Here is a 14499-nt window from a genome sequence, read left to right on the forward strand (position 1 = left end):
GAAATTACTCAAATAAAACCTTAAAAAAAGAATTAAAAGTACATCTTGCATTTAGGAGTTACTTTGGTTTGTGTATTAGGGTGTTAGAAATGCTGAAACAGGCATCACTGCATTAATCCTAACTGTGTACCTCTAGGGCTCTCCCAAGGTAGGATTTATTGAAAACCTACATATAAACCATCATATCCAAATGGGCCTGTTCTGTAATGTAACCTCATCACTCCCAGGTTAGTTTAATGGCAACACTCCCAAATCCACCTGGAAAAAATGTATGGGGTCAGTGATGGTAGCTGAGGGAAATCTGCAAAAACAAAAAGGAAAAAATGTTCCTTGACTTCCTTCCGTGAGGTCAGAGGTTTTAAATACATAAAAGAGAAAATATTCTAAAAATCTTCAACACTGTCATCTTCTTGTAAAAATCTGCAAAACAATTTGTTAAAAAAATAGGACAAATGTTGGGGTTTATGTGAGCCACCCTATTTATATGTGCCACCTGAAGAGCTGAAATAGCATATGGTACACCCATCACACTAACAAATGGACATAGGTTATGTGCTTACAGTCCCAATAAATACCCTTCAACAGGTTTCAGGTGGAGAAGCTAGCTTCTCTTTTACTCTAAAAAGACAAAAGTTAAGCCAAAACTAGCTTATAGGTATGCTTCTCCCTCCCAAAAGACCATTTGAAAGCAATCCTTTAAAACAAAAAAGGCACACACATGGTAAATTTATGCCACAGAGAGGGATTTATTCTTCCAGGAAATAAAACTATAGCACTCAACTATTTAGAGCTGCAATTCCATCCAAGGTTTATGTTAAGATTTTTCTCTTCACTCAAAAACAAGACTCCAAGAAAAAAAAAAAAATCGCTCAGGGAAAAAAGTTGAAAGCCCTCCAAAATTATTTTGTTTACATCTGGAAATAAAGGCAGATGTTACCACTTTACACTGACAGGTGCCACACCATGGGTTCATCCACACAGGCTCCTTCTTATACAACTCGTACTGCACTTAAAGTGATTTGACACCCAGAACTCTCCCTTGAAGGCACAGATAGGCGCTCAGGACTTCCTCTGCTGAAGAGGCTCAAAAGCTTTCATTTCAAGAAGCCTATGTTAACGACAAGTGCACTTAGTGGCTATCATATCTTCATATTCTTTGTAAGCAATTGAGCCATCTGGCTCAATGGTCAAAACACTGAGAGGGCTGTATTTAGCAGGTACACACGATGGTCTTGGCACTGATGAGTTGAGCTTCTCATGGATGATGTTCTGCACCATGGTGTGCACTGGCGAGCCATATCGATGTCCAACTGCCCTTGGACAGTCCCCTTTACAGTATCGAGGGTTGTATCTGTGCGGGGCCACGATCCAGTTGTCCCACTTCAGCTGACTAAAGCTCAGCCTGAAGTCGTGGAGCTCACACTCGTGTTGGGGGAAAAGAAAGTGTTTCAAGTATTCACTCAGATTGAAAGCAGCGGGAGCCAGAGGCTTGTGCAGTTCCAAGCTGACGGTGTCCTGACCTCTCCGGTGACGGGAAGATCTTCCACCTTCAGTCGATTCCTCTCCTATGGGACAGGCAGACAGACCTCCCTTCTGGTCAGCCCTCTGTGAAGATCTCCTTTTATAGTGAAGGGAATCCCACCTGTGATGAGCCTGAGCACTTGTGTCATTCAGATATAAAAGCAGGGACGGGGGTACCAGCAGCGTCCTATTCCACGGCCCATCCTGTGCCACAGGATCCTGCTGCTGGTTTCTCACACAGGTAAAATTTACAGACATGTGAAGACTTCTCTTGTGCAAGGCCACTAGAGGCCGGAGAGCAGTGGTCACATCAACCTCAAACCATTTGTATTTCTTTTTCAATTCAAACTGTGAGTTAAAGGTCAATAAGGATGGAGCTCTCTGGGGGGTCCAGCTAGAAAACTCTGGCTCTTTGATCACCAGGTGGCACAGACATTTAACGGCAGAGGGGAAAGAAATGGAATTGCTGAAAGAGTACAGCAAACCCGACTTCAGTAAGTGTTCAACGGCAGGAACACGATCCAGGTTAAAGAGCAGGTCCACAGGTGGAACAGAGCCTGAGAAGAAAAACAACCTGCCAGTAGTGCTTGCATACAAACACAACATAACAAGCAGTCAAGGCATTTGTCCTTGTCATGTGCTTTCTCCCTTCTCTTTCCCCACTTCCCCCAGCCTTAAAGAGGAAGGGGGGGGGGGGGAGGTGAGTCAGAGAAAATACCTGCTACAGGTACCACGCTAACTGCCAGAGTGCCCAACCTAGCTATTTTATCAACAGAAAGTCTGAATGGCTTTGGTGGTGAACAACCATAGAAAATCATTGTTTCCCAATCTCAATCATTGGCTCCAAACCTAGAAGCAGCTAATAAATACTATTTTTCTCCTGGAGAATCTCTAGAGAGAAAACTCAAACACATTTATTGGTCTTGTTAAGACGACTTTTTAAGCCCTAATGAACAGAATCAACGAAAAACTTAATGGTCTAATTGGGAACACTTGAGAATGATAACAAATGGAGGCTCTAAAGCCACTGTAATAAGACTTCGAAAAAGGAGAAAGGGTTTTTTTTTTTTTTTTTTTTTTTTTTTTAAGATTTTGTTTATTCATGAGACAGAAGGAGAGAGAGAGAGAGAGAGAGACAGAGACAGGCAGAGGGAGAAGCAGGCTCCATGAAGGAAGCCTGATGTGGGACTCCATCCCGGGTCTCCAGGATCATACCCTGGGCTGAAGGTGGCGCTAAACCACCAAGCCACCGGAGCTGCCCAGGAGAAAGGGTTTAAAACAGCCACAGCTGACCTGTTGGGTTAGAACTGTTTGTGTCAGGGGCACCTGGGTGGCTCAGTGGTTGGGCATCTGCTTTTGGCTCAGGTCAGGATGCCGGGGTCCTGGGATGGAGTCCTGCATCAGGCTCCTCTTCAGAGAGAAGCCTGCTTCTCTCTGCCGGTCTCTCATGCATAAGTGAATAAAATCTTAAAAACAACAACAACAACAAAAAAACAGTTTTGGTCATGAGCTAGTAAGAATGTAGAGGGATTTTTGTTTTGTTTTGTTTTTTAAAGCACTGCTCCTTTCTCACATAGGACTCCAAAGTGCTGGGTCAGGTTGATGACCAACACCTGGTTCTTCAGAGGACCTACTGTTCCAAATGCAGACTTCAGTTTTCCTCATATAAAGCAGTAAAATCCTATTTAACACAATAGATACTTCGGTAGCTAGGAGATGTTTTAGACACAGTTCCAGGTCAACACTGATAGAATGGTAAGAATAAGCCAAGAGAGGTCAAAATACCTGGTTTCCAGTCTGAATTTTGTGACCTGGATAAGAAGCCAACCTCCAGCCACACTCTGTTCAGCTTTTAGAGCTGTTAAGTCTCTTCTAGCTCTAAAGTTCTACCATAGGAGCCCCCCTTATTCCAGGAGAGCATTAGGAAGAAACAGTAAGATCAAGTACCAGATTTGTTGCAATGTGGATACTGAGGATCATGCAAAGTAATATGTAATTCGAGGAGCAAGGCCCAGCTCCTTTCTAATAACTGCAACACAGACAAGTCTATCATCTTCCCACCACCCGTTAACCAGTCTGCTCCTACACACCTGTCGCCTGGTCCCCAGGAGCCTGCGTGTGCTGGGCACAGGACGTGAAGAGTCGAACAGTGTTGTAAAGAGGGCTTCTGTTGGATTTAGGGATCCCCTCCTTGGTAGCATAGGCCTTATAGAGCCTCTTCATGTAGCGCAAAGCTCTAGGCGTGCCACCTTGCCCATCATATAGAACCTTGAAAAGAGGAGAAAGGAAGCCAGATCTGTCTCTTCCATCTGGAGGCCGCAGCAATGACCAAGGCTCAGCCACAGATTCCGACTCAGCTCCAGCTGCAGCCCGAGCTTCTCCTCTCGAAACTTGAGAACCAAGACTAATAGGAAAACACAGCAACGTTAAGCAGAAAAACCAAAGGAAGAAGTTGCTGAGAAGTGCCATGGCCTGGAAGAGCTAGCCAGGGATGCATTTCCCCATATCAGTCTTCTTCCTAAAAGCCCGGAAGTACCTAGGTTGGTCTCTTAAATAAATTTTAGGTGTGGGGGTAGGCTAGGGTCACTTCTGTAATCAACCTCAAGGACGCCTAGCTGAAGACAATTTTTGTCAGCTGTGCATCAAACTGCTGATAACGTCCTATTTATCTAATTTGTCCTCATTAGATACAAATGTATCTGTTATTTCACTTTCCTCTCTCCCTTTTAGAGGCATTTATTTAAAACCTCTTGTTATTGTTATGCCAATGGACTAGTTATGCAAACTGAAAGGCCAACGGAATTGAGAAATGATCATAAAACCAACCATTTTTTTGAGATTAGGATTCTTAAAAAGTTCCTTAGGTACTTGCTGGGACTTCCAAAGCAAGTGGGAAAGCTAATTATTCATGGTGATATGAAGGTCTGTTGCTATGTAATTTATTGGGTTGTTCCCTCTTCCTCTCCCTTCATCCTCATCACCTCCCCCACTGCCAGGTGGTTAGAATAATTACTTACTGCATATTGCTTTGGAGAGTGAGGAAAAAAGTCACAATTGACATTAAAACTCCAGAGAGCAGAGAACCTTTGGGTTGCCCAATTCTCAGGGAGCTTCCTATGGATTATGTACTTGGAATCCTGCACTATGTTTTAATAAAGGACATCACTTTTAACCTTGACTCATCTTTAAATGTAAGATCTTGATCCTTTACTTTGGTCCACACATTCACCTACATAGACTTGGGTTGAAAGATTTGAAGATGTTTGCAGGGTTTTTTGTTTGTTTTGTTTTTAAACTTAAATTCTAATTTTTAATTTAACTTGCTAGGGTGTTTTTGTTTTAAGGACTTACGTTCTTGCAGCTGAGACAAAGCTAGAGCTGATGTTTTAGGAACAGGAGACTGAGCTGTGCCGTGAAAGGCTGAAACGAGGGCTTATCCGGTGCCACCCGTAAGGAGACCGTGCTGGAAGGACGTCAACCCGCGTTCAGGGCACAAGATTCACGGGCACTCTGTGCGGTACCTACTAGGGTCATGAAACTGAGGCAAGTCTGCGAGTTTTCAGTTCGATTGCGTGCCAAGGCGCCCTGAGCCCCGGCTGGGAGGCAGGGTCCCATAAAACACCTGCCCCCTGTTGAGTGACAGCGTGCTCCGACAGCACACGCGGCGGGCGGGCAAGTCACAGACTCCGCGCGCCGAGCAGAGCGGCCGGGCCCGCAGCAGCCTCCCGCCCAGGGCGCTTCCGGAAATCCCGAGGCGGCCGCCGGGGCAGAGGAGAAGCGGGGGCGCACCGCAGCGCGTCGGGGCCGGACTGGCTGCGCGGCTCCGAGGTGGCCTCGGCCCCGCCCCCGCCATTCCTCGGGGACTCCGGGGGCGCCACCGGGGGAGACGTTTCTACCCAGGCAAGCGCACGCCCGCCAGAGGCCTGTCGGCCCGAGGCCGCCGAGAAGGCCCCACATCACGCGCGCGCTCCTGGTGCCGGCGTCGCCGCTGTCCTGGAGAGAACGGAGCCCCTTCAACGCCCGGACTGGAGCGCGGAGGGGCGCGGCCGGAGGTCACTACGTCTCTTTGTTCCCCGCGGCCCCGGCCGCTTCCAGCGCGGCAGGAGGCAGAGGGGAAGCGCCCCCGGGCCCCAAAGCCCGCTCCGTACTCCGCGTCCCGCGCCGGCCCCGCCCACTCCCGGGGCCACCGGGCACAACACTTCTCTGCGGAACGGGGAGCAACGACGCCTCCCCCCGGAGACGGCCGGAAACTGGTATCCCCCGGAAGTGACTTCACGGCCTCCCGGAAGTGACGGGCGGACGCCGGCGGTTCCCGCGACGGTGGAGGGCGAAGTGACCCCTGTGCGGGAGTGAGGTGGGTCGCGGGGTCTGGGTGGTCACCAGGGAGGGTGGGGGCGCCGCGGCGGGGCGCGTGCGGAGGCGGGGGCGGCGCGTGCGGGGGCTGAGGCAGGCGCCCGTCCACCCTCGGTCTTGCAGGCGCCGCCGCGACCATGGGCCGCGAGTTTGGGAACCTGACCCGGATGCGGCATGTGATCACCTACAGTTTGTCGCCCTTCGAGCAGCGCGCCTTCCCGCACTACTTCAGCAAAGGCATCCCCAACGTGCTGCGCCGTACGCGGGCGTGCGCCCTTCGCGTCGTGCCCCGTGAGTGCCTTGGCCGGGTCGGGGGATGCTGAGTGACAGCGGAGCCCTCCCTCGGGGAGCCTCCGTGGCGCCGGCGCTCTGCAGCCTGCCCCGCACACGCGGTTTCTCACTGGAAGCCCTCGCCCTAGTGTATTCTCCTCCCCCCCCCCCCCGCCCGCCCGTCCTACAAGGGAGCAAACTGAGTCACAGACCAACACTTGGTCCCTTGTGTGGTGCCAGCATCTCCCTCCGAGGTGGCCACTTCGTAGCGATGAACTGTTAGGCGTTAGCGGATAGGGATGGCGGGAGCACAGCGTTGTGAATTGGCGCACACACACACACACACACACACAAAAGCCACAGAAGTGACCACTAGTTGTTAAATGGCAGAGGGGAAGCGCCCCGAATGTAAATGTTACATTCAGGTGCATGTTACCTGAATTATCTCATTATCTCGTTAACGTTTTTTGTGTGCGTGTGTGCAATGGAAGAGCGAGGAAAGGTTGGGTGACAGATTTTCCTGGGCTGGCCCTTTCTTTTGGTCGCCTGTAAAATGGGTGTGTGATGTAACCTTAAAAGATTTGGGCGGCCTGGGTGGCTTGGCGGTTTAGCACCGCCTTCGGCCCAGTGCGGGATCCTGGAGACCCGAGATCGAGTCCCACGTCAGGCTCCCTGCATGGAGCCTGTTTATGTCTCTGCCTCTTTCTGTCTCTCATGAATAAATAAAATCTTTAAAAAAATTTTTTTATCCGTGAGACACACAGAGAGAGGCAGAGCCACAAGGTAGAGGGAGAAGCAGCTCCCTGCAGGGACTCCATCCCAGGCCTCCTGGATCACCACCTGAGCAAAGGCAGAGGCTCAACCACTGAGCCGCCCTCGTGCCCCAAACCTTCCTTGACCATCTGGTTTCAAAGTGGCTTCTTGGAAGCTAGAGACAGTAGGGTAGAGCGTGCAGTGAGTGGGAAAAGACTGACACCCTGGGCTCACTCCTGTCATTTTTGATTTTTAAAGCGTTCATAGCGTTTTACCTTGTCTACACATGGGGAACCCAGGAATTTGAGAAATCCAAGAGGAAGAATCCAGCTGCCTATGAAAATGACAAATGAGCCACTCATCTGGATCGTAGTTCCCAGTGTCTGGACGACTTGAAGAAGTAATAAACTTATTATGGACTGCACTGTTGTGATTTTGCATTTTTGTGAGCAAGTCCTTGGTGTGACTGCTGCTGCTCAAGCTCATGAACTCCCCTTGTCGCATGAGTCCTGAAAAGTTTGGCTACTCTCTGAGTTGGGTGAAGGATTTGGGCTTAGTGTTTGTTCTATAATCTGCAGGAAATAAGCAGCAGCTACTCCTGCAGCTGGTCACTTGTGGGTGGCATCAGCTGTGCAGTTGGTTCCCAGGGGTCTGCTGCTATAGTAACCATAAAATCCGGTAGCTATATTGTAATTACCATGTGTCAGGTACTCAGCCCTTTACACAAATAAGTGCTTTTAAACTTCACAACTGCCTTTGCATTAAGTATCATTGTACTCCTTTTGCAGATGAGGACACACGAGCACAGTGAGAGTAAGTAATTTGAGCAAAATGACACAGCTAACGAATGGTAGAGTCTGTTACTAAAGTTTTGGCTTTTTTAAAGATTTTGTCTATTTATTCATGAGACAGAGAGAGGCAGAGACATAGAGGGAGAAGCAGGCTCCCTGTGGCAAGACTGATGCGGTACTCAATCCCAGGACCCCAGGATCACAGCCTGAGCCAAAGGCCTACTCTCACCCACTGAGCCACCTAGGAGCCCCTGAAGTTTTTGCTCCTAAAGCTGTCCTAGACAGGCCTTTCTTAATCTGAGGGGAAGGAAGTCAGCTATAAAGGAGGGGAGAGGTCTCCCCTTGGTCTCTTAAGTTAAACTGCCTGTGTTTGTACCAGGTTGTGCTCATAGTGGGTTTTAGTCACATATGGTCCATAATGCTTAAAATATTTACTCTGGCCCTTTATTGAAAAGTTTACCCCTGTTCTAGAGCCTTTGAATTACCTTTTTAGTAGAAAGGTAACCCTTTTTCCATCACCAGGAGATGGTAGAAGTAGGTGTTGGTAGCTTTATACTTCTGGTTCCCTGCTCCATTTCTAGAAACTTCCTCACTTCTGCAGACAACTGCTTGCTGGGCCGGAACAGCAACTTTTACAGTGTAGTTAAGTTTCTGTCTGTATATTTTTTCTTATTCTAATGATTATTATCTTTTAGGAACCAGAGTTAAAATACTTCAAAACAAAAAGATGGTGCTATAAATTGCATTGAGGGGCACCTGGGTTGGTCATTCGATTGTGTCTGCCTTCAGCTCAGGTCATGATCCCTGGGTCCTGGGATCCAGCCCTGCTTTGTGGCTCCCTGCTCAGTGGGGAGTCTGTTTTCTCCTTTTCCTTCTGCTTCCTCACTGCTCATGCTCATGGTGTCTCTCAAAATCTTTTTTTTTTTTTTTTTTTAAAGATTTTAGGGATCCCTGGGTGGCGCAGCGGTTTAGCGCCTGCCTTTGGCCCAGGGCGCGATCCTGGAGACCCGGGATCGAATCCCACATCGGGCTCCCGGTGCATGGAGCCTGCTTCTCCCTCTGCCTGTGTCTCTGCCTCTCTCGCTCTCTCTGTGTGACTATCATAAATAAATAAAAATTTAAAAAAAAAAAGATTTTATTTATTCATGAGAGACAGAAAGAGAGAGGCAGGGAACACAGGCAGAGGGAGAAGCAGACTCCATGTAGGGTGCCCGACGTGGGACTTGATCCCAGGTCTCCAGGACCACACCCTGGGCTGAAGACGGTGCTAAACCACCACCCGGCTGCCCTCAAATAAAATCTTTAAAAAATTGTATTGATTGGGAGGTAGGATAAAGAACTTCTGAGTTGGGTGACCTTGGGTCCATTCCCTTTATCCTGTGCTTCACTATATGATACAAGTAACCTGCATTCCTGAGCTTTGACCTTTTCACAGGTAAGGTAATCTTAAAACCCTAGGGTTGTGGTAATGGTGAAATAAGTGATCTGTAGGTCTGGCAGGCGTCACAAAGGACCGCTATAATAAAAACTCCAGCCTCACCCAGCATGGTCTGGCTCTCTTGGGCTCCATTCAAGTTTGTTGCCAGGGTTTACCGCATGTTTGTGTCATAGACTTGAGAGTCCAATGAAGCTGTGGACCTGAAGATGTAAATGTACCACCCATCCTTCACTTTGCATAGTTTGAGCAGGTTCAGGCGCCAGGGAAGGGCCCTGCCTTGACGGGACATTATTCTTTCTCTCTGATTAGCCCCAAGCTTCGGGGAGATGGCTACCCTCTCCCATTTTGGCTTCATTTTACCCCAAGACTATTCCTGATTCCTTGGTGCCTTTGGAGATTACAGCTCAAAAGCAAACATACCCTTTCTCAGCTCTGACCAGGCATCGAGTCCAGGTCTGAATCCATTTTCTCCTAGGAGCATGCTGAGAAGACCCTGCTGTAAGCCCTTTTATGTGCTGAGCTGCTTTAGAAGAAAATGGTGAAAGTCAATCCTAAGCCTGTCTCTCACCCTCTCACCAAAGGGCTTTGTTCTCTGAGCTGGGGGGAAGGGGAGGCATGGAGCCTGTGTAGTGGGATAATGAAGTGGGTGGGAGGCTAGAATGTGGGGAGTTGTCCTAGCTTAGTGCTCCTGTACGTGATAGGGGATCTGGGATTATTTCAGGGACCAGTGGATCTGGCAAAATCCATAAAGAAAAAAACATGGGTGAAGTCTCAAGGAAGAAGGGGACCACTGCTGTGGGTCCCAAAGCCTAGAACCCTGCACTTGGAGCCTCCAGGCTTGGGTGTGGCTCCTTTCTCTGCTCCCGGCCACAGCCACTTACTCATTTAGTCCGTTTTGACCTCAGCAGCACCCTGCCCCCAGCAGGGCTTTTATCTCTGGGCTGTACAGGGTGGCAAAGTGAACTTCAGTTTGCCAACCAAGTTCTCGCGACGCAGGCATCGCCTGTGGAGGCCCGGAAGTCTGTGCCATGTCCAACCAGCAAAAAAGCAAACACACTTTGGCCCTTGAAGTTTTACCTGGAAAAGTTTTTCATTTCAGAGTCTTTAATTTTTTATTAGGCATATCCTGCTCAGGGATAGCAAAAAAACGTCTCCAGTTACTGCCAAGCTTTTAATGGTCTCCTCTCCACCTGGAATGTATTTCAAACTGCTCAGGTAGCTACACCCTTTTCCTCCCATTTCATCCTATGCACTTAACAGCAGAAATCCCTGGGTGTTATCCTAGAGTTACTAAGCTAGAAGCTATCAAACATGCTTCTCATTTCCTTCCTGTAAATTAATTACTTGAACACCTAATGTCAGTGCCTGAGAGGCCTCAGATCTACTCCCATGTCGTTGAGAGAACACAAGACTAAAGCTCAAAGGGAAAGTGCTGGCTTGTGGTCAATTAACCTAGACGCCCCCTCTTGCCTCTCAGCCAGGAATTCTTTCTCCTATGCCTGAAACTGTTAAAGGCTGCTGAGACCTTTCTGCTGGAGGAAGGAGTATGTAGCTGTGTTCATTCAGCAAAATACTTGACTGTGGAGAGCCCATGAATTCTTCATATTCATTAATTTCAGGAATAGGATTTCACAACTATTCAAGGGCTATGGGATGGCTGTGGACAACTGCTGTTACTTCAGCTAATACTGTCTGGATGCTACTTTGCTTTTAAAACTTTGATTTTTGCTCCATGTTTATTTTTTATTTTTTAAGATTTTATTTATTTATTCACGAAAGACACAGAGAGGCAGAGACACAGGCAGAGGGAGAAGCAGGCTCCATGCCGGGAGCCCGATGTGGGACTCGATCCGGGGTCTCCAGGATCACACCCTGGGCTGAAGGCAGGCGCTAAACCGCTGAGCCACCCGGGGATCCCCTCCACGTTTAATTTAAAACAATGACAGGTAACATAGACCTATGTTGAAATACTTTTCCTAACTGCTTCCTTCCTTGGACAGTAACGGGTTTTTTCTTTTGGGGGTTGGGGCGGCATGCAAGATAGAGGCTCAAACCCCAGAGGCTTCCACAGTGTTGTCACACTTGTGATGATGAATGGTACTTCTTTCCCCCTATGCACACCATAGCCTCAGGCCCTTTCCTTGGCTGGGGTACTGGCTATATAAATGAACACAGAAGGCTACTTTGATTTTGCTTGAAGTACAGGAAGGCAGAAAGGATTAAACATGGGGAGAAAGTACCCATGTTTGGAACTAGTTTCCAAATGCCATTTGGCATCTCCCTCTTAAGAGCAAGCTGGCACTGTGGCTGCAGACCCAGCTGTGTCTAGGACATCACGTTGTTCAGTCTCTTATCTAATCAGGTTTGTGTTCTTACCCAATGTTCATTAGGTCATCACATATAGCTTCTTCTCCACCCCACAAAGGCTCCTAGTTAAGCCCCTAAGTGGGGTGATTGAGCATCCAAACTCAGGGGTAAAGAGAAAGAGCAGCTGACTCCTCCTGCCTCTCCACGTTCCTTAAGTGCAAGCAGTGGTGTCTGCCTCTGGGCTTGGCTCCACGGTCCTAATGGACCTGAACCAGGACAGACAGAACTGTGGAGTCATACCACCCTTGCCCCCTGTCCCAGTTCTGAGGTCCACCTTACCAACCTCTTCTCCCTTGACAAGAGGACTGGTGACCATCCTGTTCCACCTTCAGTTGTCCCTAATCTCCTCCACTTCACCTTGTGGAACAAGCAGGCTCAAACTAAATATCCAACTTCTGAAAATAAGGGCTTTGCGAAGAAGTTATCAGTCAAGCTTTGAGAAAGACACCAGTTAGAGAAATAATCTTGTTACATTTGTCTTGTTGGCTCATTCTTCCAGGTCATAGGAAGATCTGAAGTCCTATAAATCTTCCTGAGAAGTTACACCTTTCCCCCAAATTTATTAAAATATCCATGTGATTTAATGAGTACCCACACCTCCTCCTGACTTAGGTACATGCACTTTCTTGTTTTAGCAATCTGCAGCACTGCCTACTTAAGTTGATGGACGTTTTGGGCTGTAGTGATTGAAGTTCAGCCCTACGTTAGCTCCCCAAAGCTGCTAGAAGGCTATGCTCCACAGGGGACCCCAGCCAACTACTGGGAGGAGAGCCCATAATTCAAGGATTGCATTGTGACTTGTCACCATCAAACAATCCCACTGGTTTAGGAGCTCCTTAACTCCTCATTCACATTTTTAAAAACAAAGAATCCACCAGTACTATCATTCATTCTATTCACCCACAGTTCAAGTCCCACACCACTCATGATGGCCTTTCCCTTGGGAGAAGGCAGGTAGATCACACTTTCAACTTGCCACAGCTGGGTCCATTCTTCTAGGGAGACGATCTGGAGCAGGTAACTAGCATGACAGGCCATCTATACAAAAGGGGGATCTGCGGCACTGTTCAATCACACTTGGCTGGCATAACGTCCCACAGAGGGGAGGTAAGGCCCTATCCAGTTGCCTACAACACAAGAGATTGGTGCTTCTTTCCCAGACAAGGCTGAAAGGGGTCAACCTCATTATGAGAATTCTATTTTGATTACAGTGATCTCACTGAGCTATTTTGGAATCAAAATGTGGCTAGGTGCCTGGTTTCCCTCAGTGGCTTCACGTGGCTTTCAAAGGTAAGTAGGGGGTTGTGCTGACTTTTGGTGAAAGGGTCCAAGCCAGCAACACCATCATCCAAAGTCCAGATGAGGGATCAGTAAATACAACGTGCCTGAAAGGCAAGCCTTGAGCACATTCTTCTGGTAGACATTAACTTATTAAATTGACCCTGATGGCAAATATAAACTTTGCCCCATCTCACTTGGCAACCATAAAAGAAGTGAATTTCACTCTATAAAAGGAAGTGGGAGCTGCCGCTGGATTTTGGGATCCAACAACCTCCATAAGTCAAGATGTGGCACCTCAAACTCTTTGCAGTGCTTATGATCTGCTTGCTGCTGTTGAACCAGGTAAGAGATGGATGTGCAAAGACTGTGGTTGGGGGGAGGGGGGACTCTGCTCTGGAGTCTACAGCCTCCTGGGGGTGATCCTTTTCCCAGGGTGTGTGGGAGGGTGTATGTTTCCATACCTGAGGCTGATTGGTCTTCGCCCTACAGGTAGATGGCTCCCCCATAATGGAACTGAGTTCAACCAAGAGAAGGCCACGGAGAATGACCCCATTTTGGAGAGGGGTTTCCCTAAGGCCCATTGGATCCTCCTGCCGGGACGATTCTGAGTGTATCACGAGGCTGTGCAGGTATTCTACAAACCTGAGAGCAGGGCAGAGGAAAGCGCAGCACACACACAGACCTAAGAATAAAACTGGGCTGGCGATTGCCTGGGCTTTAGTGGGGAGCTCCATGGCAAATCCCCCAGGACTGCAGAACCAAGAACAGCTCCATACAGATACCACTAGAATGGTGCTTTTCCTTTCTGCAGTTTGTCCTGAGGCTGGATAGAGCAAACAGAGGCAGGAAATGCATCAGAGGTGGCTGGCTCTGGGCACTGCTAAACCATTGTCTTAAAAACCACCTTTTCTTTTCCTTTAGAAAAAGACGCTGTTCCCTAAGTGTGGCCCAGGAATGATGTCCAACCAGGGGAAAGGAGGACAGCACTTACCTACCACAATGCTCCGTTCTATGGAATATTGATTAACTGCATTTTGGCTGGAGACACTTAAATGAAGCAATCTTGTATTTTTAATATTTAAAGACAGATATGTGCTTTAAACTGGTTTCCGTTTCTTCTTAGAATGTTATGTGGATATGCATTACTAAACTTTGTTAAGAGTTTATTTTTCTATGTATACATTAAATGTCTCAAAATTTTCAGTCTGGAATTCAAGCTTTTTAGGAGAAAATGATTCATTCTGTATGTTACAGAAAAAGAAAAAACAAACCAACCAACCCAGCATTGCCTAATAGCAGACTTCTCAATCTGCAAAGTACAGTGAAGTGAACATTTAAGAAACAAAGAACATGACGACTGAAAGATGAAAGTTTAGTAATAGCCATGTGATCTGCCTTGGCACATTCACAAGCTGTGGCTCTGAATCCTGGCCCTGCGCTGTGTCAGAACTCTTCAGTGAGGTGTCAAAGGTGGGCAGTGTTGGCATGTGCGACCTGATGATGTGCCCGAGTTTGTCTAGGACTGAAGAGAAGGCAGAGAATTGCACGAGAAACCTAGTTTAATAAAAACAATAAAAGCCCAAGCCCCCAAGAACAGCAGAAAAGACTTTTTGAAGATTTCTGCTGGAATAGGGCGAACTTTGATCTATGCAAAAGGACTCATGGCCAGCAAATTCAGAATTTCTGTAATCAGAAAATGAGAGGTGGACTGGGGGACCAGACTTC

The 14499-nt window shown here is 47.8% G+C and overlaps 3 protein-coding genes across 6 annotated transcripts; 2 read left to right on the forward strand and 1 right to left on the reverse strand.

The window, feature by feature from the left end:
- Positions 1–722: 722 nt before the first annotated feature.
- On the reverse strand, positions 723–5750 carry GDF9 (growth differentiation factor 9). 4 transcript variants are annotated; one of them, XM_077911646.1, is made up of 3 exons: positions 5047–5750; positions 3612–3789; positions 723–2078 (listed from the first exon to the last, which is right to left on the reverse strand). In XM_077911646.1, exons 1-3 carry the CDS (start codon positions 5476–5478, stop codon positions 1114–1116), a joined length of 1575 nt encoding a protein of 524 aa, XP_077767772.1. In that variant the 5' UTR covers positions 5479–5750; the 3' UTR covers positions 723–1113. The 4 variants fall into 4 exon arrangements, with proteins under 4 accessions (XP_077767772.1, XP_077767775.1, XP_077767773.1 ...); XM_077911649.1 differs by having other exon boundaries at positions 4873–5190; XM_077911647.1 differs by having other exon boundaries at positions 3612–3925; positions 4873–5190.
- On the forward strand, positions 5717–7321 carry UQCRQ (ubiquinol-cytochrome c reductase complex III subunit VII). Its single transcript, XM_077911651.1, has 3 exons — positions 5717–5875; positions 5998–6165; positions 7156–7321. Exons 2-3 carry the CDS (start codon positions 6012–6014, stop codon positions 7248–7250), a joined length of 249 nt encoding a protein of 82 aa, XP_077767777.1. The 5' UTR covers positions 5717–5875; positions 5998–6011; the 3' UTR covers positions 7251–7321.
- Positions 7322–12911: 5590 nt separating this feature from the next.
- Positions 12912–13876, forward strand: LEAP2 (liver enriched antimicrobial peptide 2). Its single transcript, XM_077911652.1, has 3 exons — positions 12912–13116; positions 13264–13403; positions 13696–13876. The coding sequence occupies exons 1-3, from the start codon at positions 13060–13062 to the stop codon at positions 13730–13732; spliced, it is 234 nt and encodes a 77-aa protein (XP_077767778.1). The 5' UTR covers positions 12912–13059; the 3' UTR covers positions 13733–13876.
- The last annotated feature ends 623 nt before the right edge of the window (positions 13877–14499 follow it).

Source organism: Canis aureus, chromosome 10 (assembly GCF_053574225.1).
Source record: "Canis aureus isolate CA01 chromosome 10, VMU_Caureus_v.1.0, whole genome shotgun sequence".
Taxonomy (NCBI): Eukaryota; Metazoa; Chordata; class Mammalia; order Carnivora; family Canidae; genus Canis; species Canis aureus.

Excerpts from the sequence above, each read along its gene's own strand:
- GDF9 (XM_077911646.1), bottom strand. The coding sequence starts at position 5,478 with ATGTGGGGCCTTCTCGGCGGCCTCGGGCCGACAGGCCTCTGGCGGGCG. Across the intron at positions 3,790-5,046 it reads GCCTCAGTTTCATGACCCTA|GTTCTATATGATGGGCAAGG; the intron begins GTAGGTACCGCA and ends CCTCTTTTCAAG. Across the intron at positions 2,079-3,611 it reads TCCTGGGGACCAGGCGACAG|GCTCTGTTCCACCTGTGGAC; the intron begins GTGTGTAGGAGC and ends TTTTCTTCTCAG.
- UQCRQ (XM_077911651.1), top strand. The coding sequence starts at position 6,012 with ATGGGCCGCGAGTTTGGGAACCTGACCCGGATGCGGCATGTGATCACC. Across the intron at positions 6,166-7,155 it reads CGCCCTTCGCGTCGTGCCCC|CGTTCATAGCGTTTTACCTT; the intron begins GTGAGTGCCTTG and ends TGATTTTTAAAG.
- LEAP2 (XM_077911652.1), top strand. The coding sequence starts at position 13,060 with ATGTGGCACCTCAAACTCTTTGCAGTGCTTATGATCTGCTTGCTGCTG. Across the intron at positions 13,117-13,263 it reads GCTTGCTGCTGTTGAACCAG|GTAGATGGCTCCCCCATAAT; the intron begins GTAAGAGATGGA and ends TTCGCCCTACAG. Across the intron at positions 13,404-13,695 it reads TGTATCACGAGGCTGTGCAG|AAAAAGACGCTGTTCCCTAA; the intron begins GTATTCTACAAA and ends CTTTTCCTTTAG.